The 21,471-nt window shown below is 45.0% G+C and overlaps 1 protein-coding gene across 3 annotated transcripts in view; it reads right to left on the bottom strand.

Annotated features, from left to right (window-relative positions):
• Window positions 1-2,619: 2,619 nt before the first annotated feature.
• Window positions 2,620-21,471, bottom strand: part of calcrl2 (calcitonin receptor-like 2) — a 30,019-nt gene continuing 11,167 nt past the window's right edge. For all 3 annotated transcript variants that reach the window (XM_018760533.2, XM_018760532.2, XM_018760530.2), the window contains 12 exons: window positions 14,280-14,384; window positions 14,031-14,175; window positions 10,422-10,529; window positions 7,925-8,037; window positions 7,636-7,727; window positions 7,431-7,557; window positions 7,117-7,270; window positions 6,672-6,732; window positions 5,986-6,052; window positions 5,265-5,483; window positions 4,879-4,920; window positions 2,620-4,153 (listed from right to left, as the gene is read on the bottom strand). In XM_018760533.2, the coding sequence (XP_018616049.1) occupies window positions 3,881-4,153; window positions 4,879-4,920; window positions 5,265-5,483; window positions 5,986-6,052; window positions 6,672-6,732; window positions 7,117-7,270; window positions 7,431-7,557; window positions 7,636-7,727; window positions 7,925-8,037; window positions 10,422-10,529; window positions 14,031-14,175; window positions 14,280-14,336 (1,458 nt within the window). In that variant the 5' untranslated portion in view covers window positions 14,337-14,384 and the 3' untranslated portion in view covers window positions 2,620-3,880. The remainder of the gene's footprint in view (window positions 4,154-4,878; window positions 4,921-5,264; window positions 5,484-5,985; window positions 6,053-6,671; window positions 6,733-7,116; window positions 7,271-7,430; window positions 7,558-7,635; window positions 7,728-7,924; window positions 8,038-10,421; window positions 10,530-14,030; window positions 14,176-14,279; window positions 14,385-21,471) is intronic.

The raw sequence follows: 21,471 nt of genomic DNA, 5'->3' as shown, positions 1-21,471 counted from the left end.
GACTGTGCTCGGAGGGCTCTTCTCCTTGGACAGACGATGCAGGGAAATTTTATTAAAACGTGGAAGAAGCTGCTACTGTACTTATATACTGTATATGCTGACTGTGAGATCTTCAGCTTGGTGTAGTACCACACTCATTGGTAATACCCTATATGGGTACGGTTAAATACCCTTCTATACAAAGGGGTAAATAACTTGATGTCATTTCACGTACAAAACGAGCACCGCAAATCATCTTGGACAGAACTGTCTGCTAAATAAATGTTAATAGGAGTCCCAGTGACCACACGATGGTGCCTGTGGTCCATCCTCCAGCTCTCTGAACTCGAAACACATCCTAAAAACAGTCAGGCAAGCAGCCTGCGCGCTCCCGTTACTGTTCACTTCCTACTCATTATGTGACCGAATAATGAATAATAAGACACGTCCGCATTATAATAAACCGGTCAGTAAGCAAAAGCCCAAAGTCAATATTTAAATGACTCATTTAAAGTGCATAAATACATCAATAAAAGATACACACAGTCGCATTTTGTGTTTAACATACCAGACACAGGGCGTAGGATCATGAGCAACATTTTGGATGGTGGTGGTATCAGTTGACTATATTTATATGTATTTTCATACTGAGGTGTGTGTACCTGTATAGTTACTATGTTACAGTGTTATTGTGAGCTGTGCGACACAGTGAGTGTCATTGTGCTGCTATTTTCTGTAGTTCATTGCTCTTCCGAGGGATCCTATCTAGGTTGCCAGTGGCATTGCAGTCGGAATGAGGTCGCTGCGCATATTCGTCGGATGTATGTCTTTGACCCCCTGCAGTGGGGCAGCTCCCATGATGCACTGGTCAGCAGGTCTTGCGGTGTAACGGCTACCGCTTAGGACTTTGAATCCGGTGATCCGCGCTCAAATCTCGGTGCGATTACAAGCATCGTGTCCAGTTACTATGAGATCGTATTGAGAGAATCTTCAGGTCGAGACAAACATGTGGTTCCCCGATGGAAAATTCTTCCTCGATGGTCGAAACAGTCGTGAGCAAAGTTAAACTCAACCTGCTCCGTGTTCGACTCTTAAATTTCTGCTTTCCAGTTTTTGTGCTGTGAGCAATTTGTGTACTTTCATATTGACAGCAACAATCTTGTAATGTAAGTTGCATTTAATATCAAAATAGAATAAAAAATATTTTTTAAAGAAATTACCCAGTTGTATAAATGAGTAAATACTCTAATTTTAAGAAGCTCAACACTGTAACTTGGGGAAAAGTGCCAGTTATATAAGTAAATGTAAATGTCAACATGAATGTATCCACATTCATCCTGGATAGTGCTGTATTAATTTTGCAAAAATAAGAACAATGACATTGAAACAGATAAGTTTTATAACCACGAGCTGATAGTGATTATCCAGAATTACTGAGTCCTGTGATCAGTGTACAGTTTTCTTCAGCAGTTCTGAGGCACCTATATACAGCTGTTCATTCCTTTCCCCCTTGCTCATATGAGGCCCAAACTGGAACCCTTTTCTGGAACAGGGTGAGATAATTGAATAAAACATAATGTTAAAAATGGCCTAAAATGGGCCATTGTACGAGTTAGGGAGAGCGTCTTCTTTTTGCTTTTTACGTTACCGAATTCCGCGGGCAAAATCAGAGCAACTTCGAGAAGAAGTGATTTCTTTCATTTTGTTCCATGTATTTTGTTCGGTGCAGGGGAGGGGTTGTCTCTTATGCAATAAAGGAGCCGACCGCGGATGGACGTGACTACAGATTCCTCATTAAAGGGTGTGTGGGATGAGCTGATGTGAGTCTGGGAGCTGGCGCCAGACTGGGCTCCTGCACCGTGTGCTCTGCAGGACTGGAACCGGCCACCGCGAGGACAAGGACGCCTCTCGTTTCCAAAGCTGTCACCTTCTTCTTCGCGCAAGGTTCTGCTCCTGCCGTGATCCTCATCCGAAGATCACAGCAGTAAGGCAACAGTCCATCACCCCAATCTCAGCCCATCTCAGGCCTGGAGTCCTCTAACCGAGAGCCAAAAATAAGTGCTAAAAAACACACCGTGCTTCATCCAATAATGAAATGTCAGTTGCGCATTTTCCGAGAAAGGTTCAATCCATTTCAAAGGCTTTAACATGACGGATTGCTCTTTATAGACAAATACGCTTTACTGAGAAGATACTTTGAATTTCCAAGGAAGCATATTTTCATTACTGCTGCACTACAAATGACTCATTGATTTTTAATGGACTCCGTTTCTATGGACTCTTTCTGATATTGTTCTCTGCCTCAGTTGTTTCCTAAATAGGGTTGTTGCTTTGAAAACCTTCTTAAATTGCTCTGTCCTTGATGCCAGCCGTCGCTCTCGCGAGCGGACCTTTCCCGTCAAGCGAGACTGAATGAAATTACTAGATGCCTTCATTTAGCAGAGAAGAAAGCAAGGTCTTTGCAAACTCTGCAGCAAGAAGCAGCCCCGTGGCCATTGTGCGTAGAAGGCTACGGAAATGTAGCGCGAGCTGCTCTTAAATACACTATATTGACTGGAAGTGAAGAAACACAGCGCTTCCTGTGACCTGTACGATTTCTCAAAGACCGGTGCCATTAAAAATCATGTATAAATGCTTTCCCATTATGAAGCTCAGTTTATTTCGTAACTCCCCCCCCCTTCCTTCAGTGCAAGCATAATACGAAATGGAAAAAAAAAAACACATATGTAATGTATCAGTCACATATGAATATGAACTAACATTCTCACGTCCACGATTCCTTCACCATCACAAATGGAATGTTTGGGTTATACATTATAAATTACCGGACAGCTATTAGGCAGTGTATTAATACTGTATCCCTAAAACATAGCCACTCAAACCATTTTAAAAAATCAAGTATAATTAAATTTTTTTTTTTTGATTTCTCTTTCCTTGGGAACAATCAGGCTTACGTTTTGGTTTATGTCTTTCACAGTATTTGAACACAAGTGCATTTACGCTTTGATCAAAGGTTTTGTCATCGCTGATGTTCATCAACGCTCTTGTCCAGTGAACCCTTCAGCGGGGCGGGCAGAAACTCCGTCTGGGGCTGCGATAAAGCCCCGTCGGAACACTCGCACATTACTGGTCCACGGCAACGTGGTTTTTGCTGGCAGATACCGCGTGTCTGTGAAATGAAGGCGCGTGCTGCTGCGGTGTTTCTGTGCGAGTGTTTGTTTCTCAGGTGAACATTTACAAAGGCATGCTCAGTGCAAAAACAAAAGGACACGCTCCATCACGAGCACGTGATGTAGATGACCATCTGAAATGGGAATACATTTACAAAGATAAGAAAACATATGATATGTACAAGAGTAGGAATCGCCCGAAAAAGGTTTTGGTGAACACATTAAACACTGCTCAGCTGATCTCCCTCCATGCGAGATCGCAGGTGCTTTTAGCTACAGGTCTGTTCCTGCTTGAAGGTGCCCGAGTTGCCACGGTCGGCTGCGGCACCCAGTCGAGTGCCGCTTCCCGTCGGGAGGACACACCGAGGCAGGGAGGACCGGTCCGACCGCAGGAGAACGTGGGCATGATTATTTCAAACGTGAGCAGCGCTTGGCCCAGTAGAACAGCGGAACCATGTGCGCTGTGAAACCGGCCCTGAACGCAAACGTTCTGGCAGTGAGGGTACGTGGACTGCCGGCAGCTGCTCTGCGTGTGCATATATTAGTGTGTGTGGGTATGTCTCACTGCATGTTCCTAACAGTAATACTGTCTCAAGATGAGCTGTGTTGCTGCTGGGGTGTTAACAATGCATGGTAAAATCAACGTTTTGTGTGTGTGTGTGTGTGTGTGTGTGTGTGTGTGTGTGTGGTGGACACATGAATACCCCCCTGTCCCGCGTCAGGACCCCTGCTCAGATGACAGATGTCTCCAGGGTACGGAGGGCCCCCCGGTCCCCATTGGAGCAGTGTTTGCCATTGCTTTGCCCGTTGGCCTGCTTGACAGCCTCAGAGGACTGCAGCTTCTCGGAGGTGAAGTCAGGAAGGCCCGTCTTGAGACTGATGCTGGCACGGCTCATCTCGGTGACCGAGTTGGTGTGGTAGTTGGAGTGGGAGTCGCTGGTAACGAGCCGCCTGCCGGACTGGGTTCGGTACTGCTTCCAGTGACGTTTCAGTACCGCCTGCACCTGGGGAAGAGGAGCACGGTGGGTGGCAGCGGGATAGCAGGGCACAGGGTGCATTAGTCACATTCCTGTCCGACCCAAACGCTCACGGTCCATTCTACCTGTCCGCCTGTACACTCTCAGCCTGGATCATTCTCGACATGAAGCAGGATGAGAAGGATGTCTAATCACACCCCACTCACTCTTTTGGGTTCATGCCTTGTGAGCGCAGTGAAGGCACATGCCTGCTGTCACCCCCATGCTGCACACTGTGAGTGCAAATCATTGCTTTTTTTTTTTGGACGTGCAGCTTGTCTCAGAGCTCCTCTGTCATTACATATGGCGCGTAAGTCACTTTTAGGCGCAAGAGAGTCTTTTTATAGAAGCTACCGAAACCTCTGGCTCACGGAATGAATTCCTGAGGTTGCGCATAACTCATGAAGTATTTACTTAGGAAAAGAAATGCTTAGAATTTAAGAGGTGTAGAGGCAAGTCAAAACCTAACCCTGACCTACCAACCTAACTCATTGTTTCACAAATGTGCAAGCAAAAGCGGGGTTCTGGTCGAGCATCAAACGTCATGGACAAGTTACAGCCATTGCTCTGACCACACACTTGAACTTTTTCTTGCTATGCTGTTTAGAATTAACTCCGTGGGTTTTTTCTTTTTTTACCGAAAGAATGCAAACAAACATTGCAGCTACTCATATTGGAATTGCATTTGTATAAGATTATAAAGGGATATTTACCTCCCCATTGAAGAAGCAGAATATGACTGCAACCAGGAGCCCCTACAAAAAGACACGTGTAATGCAAAAGTTTTATTTCTCCTCCCTTTTTGTTTTCTAATTGTCTGTGTAATGTATTTACTTTAGAAAGGCATATTTTACCATATCATGATCTGTAGACACGTTTGTAACCACTATAACAGGAAACACGAAAATACACATTGCACTGTGCGAAATAAGATTCAGCCTGACGAAAACTGCACGACATGCACATTACCATTTTTCAACACTTTTTGCATATACTGTATCACAGTCCTGTCTGGAGAATCTAGTATAGTATAGGTGTGCCACATGCATCGCAAGAGGAAGAGGCTTGTAATGGGTTGACCAGTATAAACAGGGGCTACCTGGAAGTGCATGAAGATGTGCATGATGAACTCGTAGACGGGCTTAGCAATAGGCTCTTTAGGCTGCCAGGGTACAAGGACAAACTGCACACCCAGCAGCGGCACCAGGATGAGAGTAGCCCGCACTGCCTTCATGTAGGCGTTGGACTGGGCGCTGTGGGTCACCTTGAGTTTAGTAATCAGGACTCGCACGATGTTAAGCAGAAAGATCAGGTTCACCTGGGTAGGGAGGAGAGGCAGTTCAGGAGGAAAAAAAGAATCTGAGATTGTACTTGTTGGTTCAGTCATTTTGGGGAGAATTCAAAAGTCAGCTTAACTGAAACTCAGTATGCACACGCACACGCGCACACACACACACACACACACACACACCGCTCATCCCAAGCAGGGTTGCGGCAAGCCGGAGCCTAACCCGGCAATGCAGGGCGTAAGGCCGGAGGGGAAGGGGACACACCCAGGACGGGACGCCAGTCCGTCGCAAGGCACCCCAAGCGGGACTCGAACCCCAGACCCACCAGAGAGCAGGACTGTGGTCCAACCCACTGCGCCACCGCACCCCCTAAATAACAAACATTAATGGTAAAATTAGTGTAGGTGCTTCCTAATACACAGTTGAGTACTTATGGAAGATGTGTCTTTCCTTTGCCTGCTGTTTATATCACATTCAGCACTGAGAGGAGGACAGACTTCTGAAGGACAGCAGGGCTGAGTACAGACTCACCACCAAGGCAGCGTGGATGGGCCCGTGGATGATGTACAGCAGTGCAGTGTCTGAGCTGATCCAGCACCTGGAAGTGACATAGAGGATAACATAATAGTATTATTGCTGCAGAGGGAGAAGATATTTTTCTGTCTTTCTATTTTGACCAGTTTACTTATATATCTCAGACCTTCTCAAACCCTCTTCTCTGCGATCTTAATAATCTCTTGAGGAGTAAAGCCGCGTGAGTCGTCATGAGTGAAAATCTCAGGTCTGCAATTTAAAAGTTATTCATAATTTAACAACAAAACACCGTGCCACATTCCCTCAAGCAAAGGAGGGGAAAATGTAAAAAGCTGAAAAAAATAAGAAAAATATTAGTTTATATACATTTCAAAAACATCATTCCAGAATTTCTAGTAATTTCCTAAGAAAAAGTTTCTTTTTTTTCAGCTTCCGAATCAGTCACATGGTACAACTAGGTTTAAGTGCTTCAGGTCAATAAATGTAATTCAGTAGGTTTTTATCGTTCTTTTTAGACATTTCAGAGTAAAAGTGCCCAGGCCTACGAACACCAAAATCCAAAGCTGCTTTTGCTCAGATCTCAGTTTGCCCTGATAGCAGCCTGTCTAGGGAATCTAGTCGCTCTGGTCCGAGACAGAATAGTAAGCAACGATAACAGACGCAGAAATGACATAGTTCTTTACTTGTCATTGTAGAAGAGCCATCGAGCCACAGCATGTGTCACAGTGGGAATGATGGGGAAGCCTAAAAGAGGGAGAGAAAAAGAGAGACGCTGTTTTAAGCCAAGTCGGTCATAACTAACACCAAATTTAAATTTCACACCAGCTGATTCAAGAATAATTGCAGCTATTCCTGGTCATAGCAATGCACATTCATTTAAATACAAACAAAATACGGAGAACTTTCAGAAAACTTGCTAGAGATGCTACTGCTTGAAAATGGTGCTAGCTAACATAACCCTCTTAGATGTAGCCTCTCTCTCTGCCTGAAGGGTGGTCTCTCTGTGTGAAGGGTAGTCTCATTTAGAGACCTGAGTTATGATTGACCTACTAGCTAGCAATGTTTAATAAATGCTGCCCAGTTGTGGTGAACTGGACAGGAAGTGGGTGACACTGACGGCATGCTCACCCCAGCCCAGGATGTAATACCAGTCCAGGTGCTGCTCGCCAACGAATACAGCCACAATGATGAGGGTATGCAGGTAGATGCCCTCACAAAGCATCCAGAAATAGTTGGTGCCCAAAGTGTACAGGATCAGAAAGGACAACACTTTGCATGCTGTCTGTCTCGGGCCACGAGGACAAAAAGAAGGACTTTAGTTGTACAGCACACACATTGATGCATTCACCTACACACACACACACACACACATATCCCCTCAAGGACAATGAGCTCTAGCCCTATCCTGTCTTACCAGTGTGCTGGCTTTTGTTGAAACTCACCGCGTTGCTGTCCATCAGTTTTTGGTGGTTGGTTACATTTGACAGCCAGATGACAGTGCAGATGGAGTTGAGGATGAAGGAGATGAACAAATTCTTGTGTAGAGATATCCTCTGGCAGCTCAAGCTCCTGAACACACACAAGGGGGTTAGAGCCACGGTAGGACATCTTTGTGCGGCCACCAGCTGTCAAAGGGGAGCAACTTACTTGAAATAGAAGAAGATGAAGAGGGAGATGAGTAGAGACACCATGGACAGGCCGTGGCCAACGACAGCCAGGTAGTACAAGGTGTAGGCTTGCTGTAGGAAGACCCTTGCAGTTAAGATCCAGACCAGTAGGAGGCAGTATTTTCACTTTATAATTTTTTTTCCCCCATTCCATACGTAGAAGCTTACGGAACAATATCCACACTATTGTTTTTAAAGCACACCTCCCCTACGGAAACAGTGTAGGTAATTTTCTGTGGGCTCAGAACACAGTGGCTTTATTTCTGTACCGTCAGTTTCTCCTTGGTATATGCGGTGCACAGAGTGTAGTTGGACCAAATGCGGTTGCTCTCGGGATGCCGGAACCATTCGCCATCAGAGTTGCACACTTTGGTCACCTTTTCTGAAACAAGCGTGGCAGAAATGACCTTTTCACTAATACAGCTACTGTATTTCTTAAGCAGTTCTCGACTTACGACGGGGTTCCGTTCTGACATCCTCATCCTTCATTGCAAGCTGGAAATACCATATTATTATGGATATAATACTTTATTATTTAAGAAAATATAAAACATGCATAAATGCAATGTTGTATAATAGGACTTTGTGATATTTTTTTCAATAAGTTCACATTACACACACACACACTTTCTGAACCGCTTGTCCAATACGGGGTAGCGGGGAGGCGGAGCCTAACCTGGCAACTCAGGGAGTAAGGCCAGAGGGGGAGGGGACACAACCAGGACGGGACGCCAGTCCGCCGCAAGGCAACCCAAGCGGGCCTCGAACCCCAGACCCACCAGAGAGCAGGACCCGGTCCAACCCACCGCACCACCGCACCCCCTTAAGTTCACATTATCAATGATAAAATAATAATACTATAGAATAATAATAAAATAAATGGAGAACAGTATTATATTTTTCGAATGCAGTTACTTTCACTTTAACTTCTAAATTTAAATGTTTAGCTCCTTCTTGTCTCCACAGCTGGGAAACTCGTGTTTTCAGTTGCTAGCCATTCTGAAGAAAGTAGCCTCAGTATAATCACAGACGGAACGTACTGTAAATAAAACAATGTTTCTGTAACTGTTTCTGTAAATAAACAAGAACTCACAAACTTTCTGCCTTCAAAAGAAATACGGCAGCTTGTAGAAATATGGTTATCAGCTGGAGCGAGCAGAGCGGCCCTAATGTCAGGACTCAGTTACAGGTATACCCCGGTATACAGACTCCTGCTTTACAGATTTTCGGTTATAACGGCCCTAAAAACGTTGCACCCGTGTTCGGTTTATGGACCGAATGCTCCCGGTATCAGGTACGTTTTCCTGGTGTTTGGACCAGACTTTTCCCCGACGATGTAGAAGTCACGAAACAATCAGGTACAGACTTCTCAACAATTTATCACAACCTCTTCTTAATTTTGCAAGTTATTTGATTACAGCATTGAGAAATAGTGTCCGTTTTTTTACGTTTTCTGTTCACGTACCGCTACATTTAAGAGGGGTCTCAAAGCTCACCTCTTTCTGAGTCACTTCGCTGATATTGTAAGTGCTCAACAAACATGTACGTGTTTGTTATGTTTCATCATTTTTAATAACAATTTGTGAAATGATGCAAAAGCCCAAGGGGGGTACGGTGGTGCAGCACGTTTGGCCAGGTCCACCTCTCTGGCGGGTCTGGGGTTCGAGTCCTGCTTGGGGTGCCTTGCGGTGGACTGGCATCCTGTCCTAGGTGTGTCCTCTCCCCCTCCAGCCTTACACCCCGTGTTGCTGGGTTAGGCTCTGGCTTACCGCAATGCGTGGGACGTGTGGTTTCAGATTGTGTGTGTGTGTGTGTGCATATGGTGCTATGTGACAAATGTACTCAATCACATGTCTGCATCCAAATCTCTCCTTTAGTTGATGACATGCACTTTTTGTATTGTTCTCAGAGATGTGCATCACTTTGGAGAAAAGCATCTGCTAAATTAATAAATGTAAATGTAAATGTACTGTACGTGTGTCATGCCCACGCCCTTTTCGGAACCACACATCCAGAGAGCATACGGATAGCTTCCCCGTCCCTCTCGATCCTCTGGCTCCTCTGGCTCCCGTTTCGTCCCCCGGAACAAATTCCCCCTTCGACTGACCCTTGCCTGCCCCACAACTACGATTATGGTTTGCCCTTTTGGTGTTCTTAATAAAAGTTGCCGCGATTGGATCCACCTCTGTCTCCCAGTCTTGTCCATAACAATGTGTCTTTTGTATGTTTACATGTACTTACTGTTCAATAGTTCAGAAAAAAAATTTAATTTCTGCCTTAATTTAGTCTTTGTTAATTTCCTTCTTGATTATGTTTAATATGTTATCATCCTAATGTTTTGCTTACTATTTCTTGAGAGTGTTTTTAAGTCTTCGGTGGCTGTTTGGAGAAATATTTAGAAATTCTAGAAAAGCATAGTTTTTTGCCCCATTAAAAATAAAAAGAAAGGAGCTCCTGGTTTACAGACTCTAGGTATATGGACTGTTTTCGGGAACGAATTAGATCCGTATAACGGGGGGATACCTGTATAATACAATAAAATTGATGGGATGCCTGTCATACAACCAGGTGGCTGCCTGTGTTGTAAGTCGAGGACTTGACAGGACTACATGCATAACCACACACACACACACACACACACACACACACACGGTGTATGATTCATTTTAAGTGCTTTGACGCCTTGCTCATAGAAACAGAGATGATCGTGTAGTCATGTCTCCACTGACCGCATGAGCCAAAACTCATCCAGAAAGAAGGTCTCACCTAATGGGTCAAAGTCCTGGAAGTACGCAGGGCAGAACTGTATGACAGTGCCTGGAGAAGAGTCACCCCAGCAAAGCCAGCCGTCCCACGTGCGGTTGCAGTAGGAACCTTCAGGGGACACACAGAGAGAGGTAACAAGAGTGCCAGTTCATTCTGGTAGGAACACATGATCGCACAAATTAACACATGCTGGGCAGCAGCCTTGGAAACTGCACTCGGTTTCAAAACACACACCATCCAATGACAAGTCTTAAATTAATTGTTTTAAAACATATAAACTCGGGGGGGGGGGTGGCGCAGCGGTTTTGGCCGGGTCCCACTCTCTGGCACCTCTGGGGTTCGAGTCCTGCTTAGGGTGCCCTGTGACGGACTCACATCCCGTCCTGGGTGTGTCCCCTCCCTTCCAGCCTTGTGCCCTATGTTGCCAGGTTAGGCTCCGGTTCACCGCGACCCTGCTTGGGACAAGCAGTTTCATCCTGTGTGTGTGTGTGTAAACCTGAATCAGACTTGAAGCACTGATTTTTAATCTGTTCAAATAAAGATATTATGAAACAAGGCAAGAGTTAAACACTGTGAACAAGCTTTTACTGAAACGTAATTACATGAAATTACATGAAAGTATATTCCTTCAAATCATTTTCATGCAGATTTATGCCTCAGTATGGCAAGCATTACCCTGTAACTCATTCTGGAAAAAAATAAAAAAAAACAACCTCACATAACCTTGCACAATATGTGGAAGAAATTAATACAAAGCAATGAAAAGACAGAGGTTCCATCGTCTGCTGCCCAAAAACCTTCCATGCAAAGTCAACCCTTAGTCTTCGCCTTGCTGTGTGGGAAAAGCACACACACACTTTCTGAACCGCTTGTCCCATTCAAGGTCACAGCGAGCCAGAGCCTAACCTGGCAACACAGGGCATGGGGCTGGAGGGGGAGGGAACACACCCAGGACAGGATGCCAGTCCATGGCAAGGCACCCCAAGCGGGACTCGAACCCCAGACCCACCAGAGAGCAGGACCCAGTCCAACCCGCTGCGCCACCACACCCCCCATGGGGGAAAAAAAAAAGCACAATGTTTTAAAGGTCCATCAAAAAAAAAGCCTTGTATATATAGTTGCACATGACAGTAAGCAACAGGGACATATCTATCTATCTATCTATGCATGGGCTGATAACACTAGACAGAGTTTGTTGGAAGTCACTTTGGAGAAAAGCGTCTGCTAAATAAATAAATGTAAATATTCCATAAAGCCAATGGGACACACACACACACACACACGCGCACACACACACACACACACACACACACACACGGGTCTACAGCAGAGGTCTGAGGGGAACCTGTCACTGCAGAACTAGGGCAGCGATGAAAGAGCAGACTCCTGCTGGCGTGGAGCAGAGCCATGGACAATGAGCCGCTATCTGAGCTCCAGGATGAGCTAAGGTGGGACAAGGGTGAGAAAGGGTGTAATCCAAAACATGGAGACTGCGCATGTGATGGAGCCGCGCCTCTCTCTACCCTTAGGGCAGAACGGAGCCTTAGGAGCTATTTTTCATTTCAGCTGTGGACTCATTTACTCCGCCAGTCGTCCCCCACGTCCCCACCGCCCACCCCACCCCCCGGAAACATTCTGTGCGAACAATCTGAGGAAATCTGGATGTGGACCATGAACTTCAGGGAAGCAATGCACAAAGCGACCTTTTAAACTTGGATATTTACTGGTCAGCCATTTCCTCGCATCTCAGGGAGTGCCGTTTCCTCTGAAGGTGGAACACATGACACGCACTGTGCGGGTCCCTGGCAGGACTGTGCGAAACACACACTCAACAGGGTATTTAATGTATGCACTGTGTGAGGAAACCAGAGCCTCTGGGGGACACCCGCACAGACATAGGGAGAACATATTTCAGGATATTTTATAAGATTTTTTCTATAATCATCTAAGATGCTTTTGAAAGACTTTTACAGCTAAATACCGAAAAGCTGTGAGATACAGACTTCTTCATGGACAAATCAATATTATTTTATTGCTTAGATGATGCATTTGTTCGGAGCTATTATAATTATAGAAATAATAATGGGGCGGCACAGTGAGTAGCACTGCTGTCTCACAGCGCCTGGGAGGTGTAAGAGGACATGGGTTCGACCCCTGCTCAGTCTGTGTGGAGTTTGCATATTCTCCCCGTGTCTGCATGGGTTTCCTTTGGGTGCTCTGGTTTCCTCCCAAAGTCCAACAACATGCTGGACACATTCCCCTGTAGTGTGTGAGTGACAGAGAGAGTGTGTTCCACTGGTGTATGGATGAGTAACCCAGTGTGCAAGTAGTGTATCTAGCAGTGTAAGTCACCTTGGTGAATAAGGTGTGTGGGCTCATAACACTACATAGTGTTGTTGGAAGTTGCTTTGGAGAAAAACATCTGCTAAATAAATAAATGTTATAATAATGCAGGACTAAGCACAGTACACTCTAGAGAGGAGACCAGGACTCGACACGGGTGCGAGATGCGGGATCTCTCCAGCAGAGACGTCCTCTCGAGTCTCAGGGTCCACCTCTTACTGCTCGCGAAGGGTTAAGTAAACATCTCTGTCCATTGTCCCTTTTTTTACCTTGCGTCACAGGCTGTGTTTGGGGGGTGAGACTCTAGGCCTTTGCAACCAACCACTGGACAAGTGGCTTTTGATAGTGAATGAAAAATATTCTTTTGAAAAAATATTACGAAATACTGTAGTGTTGTCATTGCCTTCTATAAAAATACTTATTCTCTTCTTTCGTTTTTTTAAATGAATTGTGGGTAACACATTTTTGGTCCAGGAACAACTTATTTTTTCCGTAAAAAGTAATGCCAATTCAGTCACTTCACACATAACAGGATGGTTTCATGGAATGAATTAACCCCAGTAGGCAAGGAATGACTGAATGTGATGATGCTTTAAAATCATTTTAACATGACTGTTGTCTTCTTATATGCAAATAAAATTTATTTAACATATGTTCAGAGTGGTATACTTGGAAATTGCTTAAATTATTTAAACCAACTGAGGAGACACGCACCGGGCTTGCATTTAACAGCTGACTCACACAAGGCAAAACTTGACTTGATCTGTGTGTCTCTGCTACCAAAATGTTCTCATTAATTGTTCTCCTGAAGCCCAGGACAGACTGGACACAACGAACACAGACAGGAAAATAGGGTATGTAGAATTAGGGATAAAGACTAGTGCACACAGAAAATTGCATATATCATGAAGTGATATGGTGTATGGAATGGTAGCTCATCTAAGGATGAATTTCAGGCATTATTTCCCCTAATGTGTTGTTTGTCTGAGTGGAAACCAGAGCACCTAGAAGAACTCAGATGACCCTGGAAGGAAAATTAAACATCAAACATGAGGTCAGACTTGGACTCATGACTCAGGACAGGTCATGTCCTGAGCCACCACTGTTGCTAAATCTGTATTCATAATAAAATCTGTCATTATTAAGTTTAGTGCAAGTAGACCACTTGAAATATTGAAATAAAGTGATTTTTGAACATTCTGTCTTCCTGTCTTTAACCAGCATGATTTCAAAGTGTTTGAAAATGTCAGTAAACTTGACACTGACCTTTGCCATGGTGCGGGGGGTCACTGATGATCTTCAGGTAACACTCGAACTGCGCTGACAGGATCTGTTTTCGGGACAACTTGGGGTCCATGCCGGACTGTACCTCCGACAGCATGGAGCTCACCGTCTCATCGCAACCGGCGTCCTGTGGAACGCACATGCGACACATCCGTGTGGGCGACGGGCCGGCCGGGGTTGCAACTTGTTCGGATCACAGCGACCGCGTGAAGCCTCGTACTTTTCCATTACCTGGGTAGACAGCGAAAGCAGCAGCAGCAGCACCCAGAGATACTGGCTCCTCCTCATGGTTCTGCTGTGAGCTTCCGACAGGGGCCGCCAGGGCGCATTGAAAAACTGCAGGGAATGAGAGAGCACAACAGTCAGCATCTGAGTGCCATCCCGAAGCAGCACTGGGCCCTCACTCCAATGTTGCAAGGACTGGTGCTTCATCCCAAACACTACCAGAGCCAGCTGGTAGAATACTCGTAATAGCTCATCTTTTTATTCCCAGAGCTTGCAGGTTTGAATCCCACCTCCACCTTCAGTACCCTTGAGCAAGGTACTTACCCTGAATTGCTCCAGTAAAAACATTACCCAGCTGTATAAATGAGTAATTAGTTGTAGGTAACTTAACACTATAAGCTGATTTAGAGAAGAGTGTCCACTACACAAATAAATGTAGTAATATGGAATTTAGTAAGTACACACACACACACACACACACACACCGTCTGAACTGCTTGTCCCACATGGGGTCGCGGGGAGCCGGAGCCTATCCCAGCAACACAGTGCGTAAGGCTGGAGGGGGAGGGGACACACCCAGGACAGGATAGGACACCAGTCCATCGCAAAGCACCCCAAGCAGGGCTCAAACCTCAGACCCACCAAAGACCAGGACCTGGTCCAACCCACTGTGCCACTGCATCACGGTGCCCCTGTTTTAGTAAGTACACACACACACACACACACACACACACACACACACACACACACACACACACATTTTCAGAACTGCTTGTCCCATACGGGGTCACGGGGAACCGGAGCCTACCCGGCAACACAGGGCGTAAGGCCGGAGGGGGAGGGGACACACCCAGGACGGGACGCCAGTCCGTCGCAAGGCACCCCAAGCGGGACTCAAACCTCAGACCCACTGGAGAGCAGGACCTGGTCCAACCCACTGCGCCACCCCACCCCCGCTGTTTTAGTAAGTATTAATATGTAATTATTACGCTATTGCAGATTAAAATTCCATATTAATTTGGAAGAGTATAATAAGAACTGGTAGAGTAGTGGTTAAAACTGCTGGCTTTGGACCCCAATGTTGCAGGTTTGAATCCCACCTCTAGCTGCAGTACCCTTGAGCAAGGTGCTTACCCTGAATTGCTCCAGTAGAATTACCTAGCTGTATAAACGGGTACATAATTATAAACAGATTAACACTGTAAGTCGCTTTGAAGAAAAGTGTCTGTTAAATGAATGAAAGGAGACGACTGTGTGTGAACCACACGTGTTCTTCTTACCCCGGGCGAAGCTGCTCGGGTTAATGTGTTCTGCCGAACATCTGCTCAAGTGGGTGACTTTCGTCCTCATGGCATGACAAACAAAGGGCTGAGTAACTGACCACGAAATGCAAGTGCGTCCTGGAAGAACGCCTTGCGACCGCATTCGTTCTGCCCTCGGTTGACCACCGTGTATATCTGTGACACAGATGCTCTGACCTGCACGAGGCACTGAAAACCCCACTGCGTTACACTGATGACAGGAAGGGACAGATCTTGCTGACCACGACTAACCAACTTAAGCTTTGTTCCCACCTCAAAAGCAGTCCTGACCAAATGTGGTCTTGCGGTCCACCTACTTATGTGCCCTGCGGTTGCGGAAATACCTGTGCGTGCAGTGTCTACCCGTGTCCTTCCATGACACAAAGAAGCAGGAATGAAGCCTCCTGGATGAACAGCGCTGACCGGCCCACGTTTGGACCATCCTGCCCACACGACGACACTTGATGACTCTATTAACAGGCGCTTTTTGCTGCCATCTCTTAGTTACCAGCCTGACGTGTCCACGTAGCCTCCGAGGTAGTGCCTCTCCATACATTTACCACGTTCTTACCTCAAAATTCCGTGCACAGATCTACAAAACTTAAAAAAAAAAAAAAAAAAAAAATCAATAAAAGAGCAATAGAAAACTCATAACTGAGATTCATTTTCAATACGAAATGAGTTTGATACGTATATGATATCAGGCACGGCGTGCACACCGATTCGCTTCCCCATGAATGCATTCCATGTGGATCCGCTGCTCTCCGCTCAGTGTTTTACCTCTATGTGCTGTCAGAGCTTTTTCGCCAGAACTTTCTCGCCAGCCTACTTTGCAAGAAATTATACTGTAACACATTTTCCATAATATTTATACCATGTCTTATATTTGATAATGTTTCCATTTTAAGAAGCACAGAAACTGCTTTAAAGAGCCCATACGACTCAACAGACCGATGGGACTTGGAACGGCGGAGGAAATCAAGGCCAGTCTTCCCAAGGCAGTGTCCCCTAGGCATACACAAGGTGTGTAAAGGAGTGATAAGGAAGGATTTTGAGCAAATTACACAACTGATCCTGTACCCCCCTTTACAGTATTAGTGTGACCATTTACTGTCTCTCTCACTATGTCGCCACGATGCTCTTGGTGCAAGGTGGTCTTTCTCTTATGGCGTTAGGTTTGTCATCTCAGAATGACTTTTTTTCCCTCCGGCTTGGTTTCAAAACGAAGCCAGAGATAATCTCATGTGCATATAAATCATATGTGGTTGGGTTTAAATACCACCAGGCACCCAAACACTACACAGCCCTTACTAGCTGTTTCCATGGCACTTCTCTGGTGTGCCAGTACTAATGTGCATGTATCCTGAAAGCTGGAGGGGGTTTACCATACATTTTTTCAAGGGACAATGTGAGTGTATCCTGATTTTTTGGGTTCGCTTTGTTTCCGTCAGTGCGGACGATAACACGCGGAAACACGCAGAGCAGCGAAATGAAGACACAGGGACCCGCCTGTGCCAGTACACACACTAGCGTGCGCGCACACACACACGAGGCTCGCAAACACGCCAGCGCACCGTGAATAAGACCTCCAACACAAACACGCGCGGCCGGCCGAGGCCTCCGCTGCTGGTTCCGTCAAGCGATATGGAGAGCCCGGCGCTGACCTCTCCATCCGAGGACGACGGCAGCCCAGCACTGAACGCGCGCCGCCGCCAGGCCAAGGGTGAAAGATTCATAGCGTGCCTGGAGCAGAAACAGTGCGTTCTCATGGATCAGCACTCCCTGCGCAGCGACTGGGGTCCTCTGAGGGGTCGTGAGAGGGGTTGGGAAGGCACAGAGGCAAGATCTTACATGCATATGTACTTCACATGAAGACAGTGTTTTGCCACCCACTGTCAAAGAAGCAGAGCTATTTGCACACACTCAACAAGGTTTTTAACATACATTATTTATTACATTTATTCACTTAGCAGACACTTTCTCCAAAGCGACTTGCAGTGAACACTATGTAGTGTTATGAGCCCACACACCTTATTCACCGAGGTGACTTACACTGCTAGATACACTACTTACACTGGCTCACTCATCCATAATCAGTGGAACACACTCTCTCTGTCACTCGCACTATGGGTGAACCTGAACAGCATGACTGTGGGAGGAAACCAGAGCACCCAGAGGAAACCCATGCAGACATGGGGAGAACATGCAAACTCCACACAGACTGAGCAGGGATCAACCCACATCCTCTCGCACCACCCACATGCTGTGAGAGAGCAGCACTACTCGTTGTTCCAACGTGCCACCCCCTATTAAAGACATGTGTCAAGCATTAACTGTGCCTCTATAAGCCCATCCCTCATACAGTATAATGGGGTCCTGTACAATAAAAATCGTAATAATAATGAGTTGCGGAAATGTATACCTTTTTTCCCCACACCTTAAGCTTATAAATTGAGCACAGGGCCATTTTTGCGGTGTATTAACGAGGTTCACATGATCCCGAGAAAGACGCAAGAGGCAGTCTGACCGCACACGTCCGGTTGACCAACCCGGTCACAACCACGGCTACTGGAGCAGAAGGTGTGATCTGACCCTGGGTCCCATGAGTCCTTCTAGAAATAAACTTTAAAGAAGTAAATATTAGTGCAGTAATGTATACCACAAGTTTCTTTCAACGAGCAGGAGTGAGGACAGACTCAAGACTCTACGCTTTTATTTGTGCTGTTTAAAGAAACGTATAGGAACGGTGACTGGTGAGGGACAACAGTGAGAGGCTGAACCTCCTGCCAAGCTTCATGCTGCTGTGACCATAAACAACACAATCATAGATAGCTTTAATACATACATATCCTTACACTAGTGTAAATAAAGTTGTACTCTCATAATCAAATGAAGATCGTTTAGCCTAAACAAGACGTCTAAATCTGTTTGCAACGCTACGCAGTGCGTGTGACAGCACAGCATACGAGCGCTTTTAAAGAGTGACAAAGGCCACGTTTTTAGAAAACTTTATTTGTTTATATCATAACGATCCATAAACCAAATAATGAAAATGTCTGTATCCAGTGTACCGTTTCTCACACCCTGGGGTTGCGACTCTGGACCACAGCGGGCTGTACTGAACAAGCGGTAATTAATAATAAATAATGCCAAACATTAAAAGACAAGCTTCAAATAATATTTTTGTTACAAATACTATAATACTATAATATATGTTGCTACTGTCAAGGTTGTGTTTTTTTTGTTTTTTTTTTTAGTTTCCATAATGAATTTTAAGTGACTATTTTTTTTTTGTCCTGAAATCAATTATTTTTTTCTGTAAGAAATAATATTCATTTGATCTCACAAAGGGAATTCACAAAATGGGGTGATTTTACTGAATGAATTAACCCCATTAGGTGAGCGATGGGTGCACTGCTGTCATGATAGGAGATTAAAAACACACACACACACACACACACACACACACACACACACAATCTCCTCTTCCTCCTCACGCCCTGACAAGCCTTTGCAGCACAGAGCTCCCGTGTGCTTCTGCAAAGCCTCTAGGTTATCACACAAAAAAAGCGAGAAAAGGAGAATTAAAGGCCAGAACTTCTATTCACGTGAACCTGCATTTTTCGCTGATCGGATCATCTGACGGCATTTTATTACGAAAACTGACTTGGATAACTTTGAAACACACTTGATTGAGTTTCTTGTTCTTGTTCTTGTTGTTATAATGTGTAATCACTCAAAGCAATTGTTTTACATAAAGGTCACTCAGTCCCTGTGAGTAATAAAGAAAAACTGCTTTTAATGGACATTTGAACTGGGGCCCAGAACTACAATCATGGGAACATTTTCTTGAACTGCCACTTGTTATTTACAGGCGGGTAAAGTGGCCCCTGGGGACCTTTTAAAAAGCTTTCCTACTCCTATTAGAAAAGCATGACATAGTTTGCATATTGTTTTGAAGTGGAACAAACCAGTGGCAAATGCAATGAAACACAGAAATGTCTCCTCCTGGTTTTCACAGTGAAAAGCAGCTCGTGGACCACAGGATGCATGAGGCCTTTTTACAGATTACAAATATTTACCCATCTGGACAGGTGGACATTATTTACTGGGTCAGTTCGGGGTAAGTACCTTGATCAAGGGCCCTAGAGCAGGAGATGGGATCCGAACCCGGGTCCTTCGAGTGCAGAAGTACTCAGCACTACGCCATCTGTTGGTATTTGTGTCCTGCAGGCTGTTACTTGGGTCAGCTGGGACTCTCCTTGTTCTATACCAACTTTTCCCACATCAGTCCAACTCTTCTTCTCCCTCGTACACACGCATACACACACACAAGATTTTTTAGTATAAGGATTGTCAGCATATATATTTGTTTCTCCCCCTGAATGAGGGAAGTAAAAGCACAGAGTGTTATACAGAATGTAAATGACTGCCCAGAAATGATCTGAGCCATTCGAATAGTTACAGGTAGAGATTTCTTGGAGAAGATGTCCTAGAAAAGAGTCCCTGAGGAACCGGGGGGGTGAGGGGGGCGAATGTTAAACAAATTCCTTCTTGAGGATAAAATGTACTTGTTGACATAATTATGTTAGAGAACAGAAAGCAGATGAAACCCCAACTGCAAAATATATCAAACTGTTACAGAGTTGTACCTTTTAAAGCAGGACAAATGTGAATGATTGAAAGCAAGTACGGAGAAGAGACCCCAGCTGTGATTTTATAGGGCAGGACACTGAGCTTTACACACCGGGCGAGGAACTAATCACCCTTTGGATGCGAAATGATCAAGAATGCACCAGATACCAGTTTCACCCGGCCAACCGTGTAGCGCAGTTACACACCTCATCACCGGGCACAGGTACAAATCATAAGATTGTGTGACACCGAGAAGCTCACCCATGACTGTCACTTACAAGCTGTGTAATTGTGATGTAATTAAAATGTAATTGTAATGCAACTGTCGCGCTCCTTATGCTGCTCTCCTATAACACCTAATGATTACAGAGTACAGCTGCAGGTAGTCTGGAGCAAAACCAAAAAAGCCATAACATACTGTAAGACCGGGATTTACGAAATTGAACTGGTTACCTATAAGCTTAAAAATAATTTTAGGCTTTAGGATCTGTTTGCTGGCTTGCTGTTTAAAGCCTTAAACGGTAGGGTACCTATTAAATTGCCTTCGGAGTATATTCCGAGCCGTGCTGCGGGGGTACAGATACTGCACATTACTGGAGTTACACACAAGATGACCGGAGAGGCACATTTCTGTAACAGGCACTCCTCGGGTTATGACAAATGGGACTTTTGACGGCCGTCCCACGATACGTATTCTCTTATTTTTGAGCCCCGATGTCTGGTCGTAACATCTACAGACCACCTGCTGCACAACCACAAAACACCATATTTCTTATTGACTCGTTCAGTGTGTCTGTCAACCGGCACCTGTGTTTTCTATGCAAGAATGTTGATTCATTCGCAAAGAGAGGATTCTTATGGGACAGAATTAAAAAGTAAAGGGAAACAGATTTAGAAAGAAAAGAAAAAAGAATAGTGCAGCATGAAAAATAATTATTATACTGCTCTGATTTCATATTATTAGTCTATTTGACATTTACACCAATAATGAGTGAAATTAGTGAAAAATATAACAAAGCCCTACTGTATGATATAGCATTTATGCATGTTAACCCTTTATACATTCTTAATGTTCATGTAATACAGTATAAGGGGGTTTGTAATGTATGACATAAGATCTACTTACGGTGAGGTTGTCGGAATGGAACAGAATCATAAGTTGACTGTACAACAAAATTAAGGGACAAAATCCCCCCGTTTATCAGAGAGACAGGTTCTGTCGATACCGTTACAAACTTGCTATACATAGATATATATATATA

This window comes from Scleropages formosus, chromosome 19 (genome assembly GCF_900964775.1).
Source record: "Scleropages formosus chromosome 19, fSclFor1.1, whole genome shotgun sequence".
NCBI lineage: Eukaryota > Metazoa > Chordata > Actinopteri > Osteoglossiformes > Osteoglossidae > Scleropages > Scleropages formosus.
Note: the sequence above shows the minus strand (reverse complement) of the source record. Positions and strands in the feature narration are given on the sequence as shown.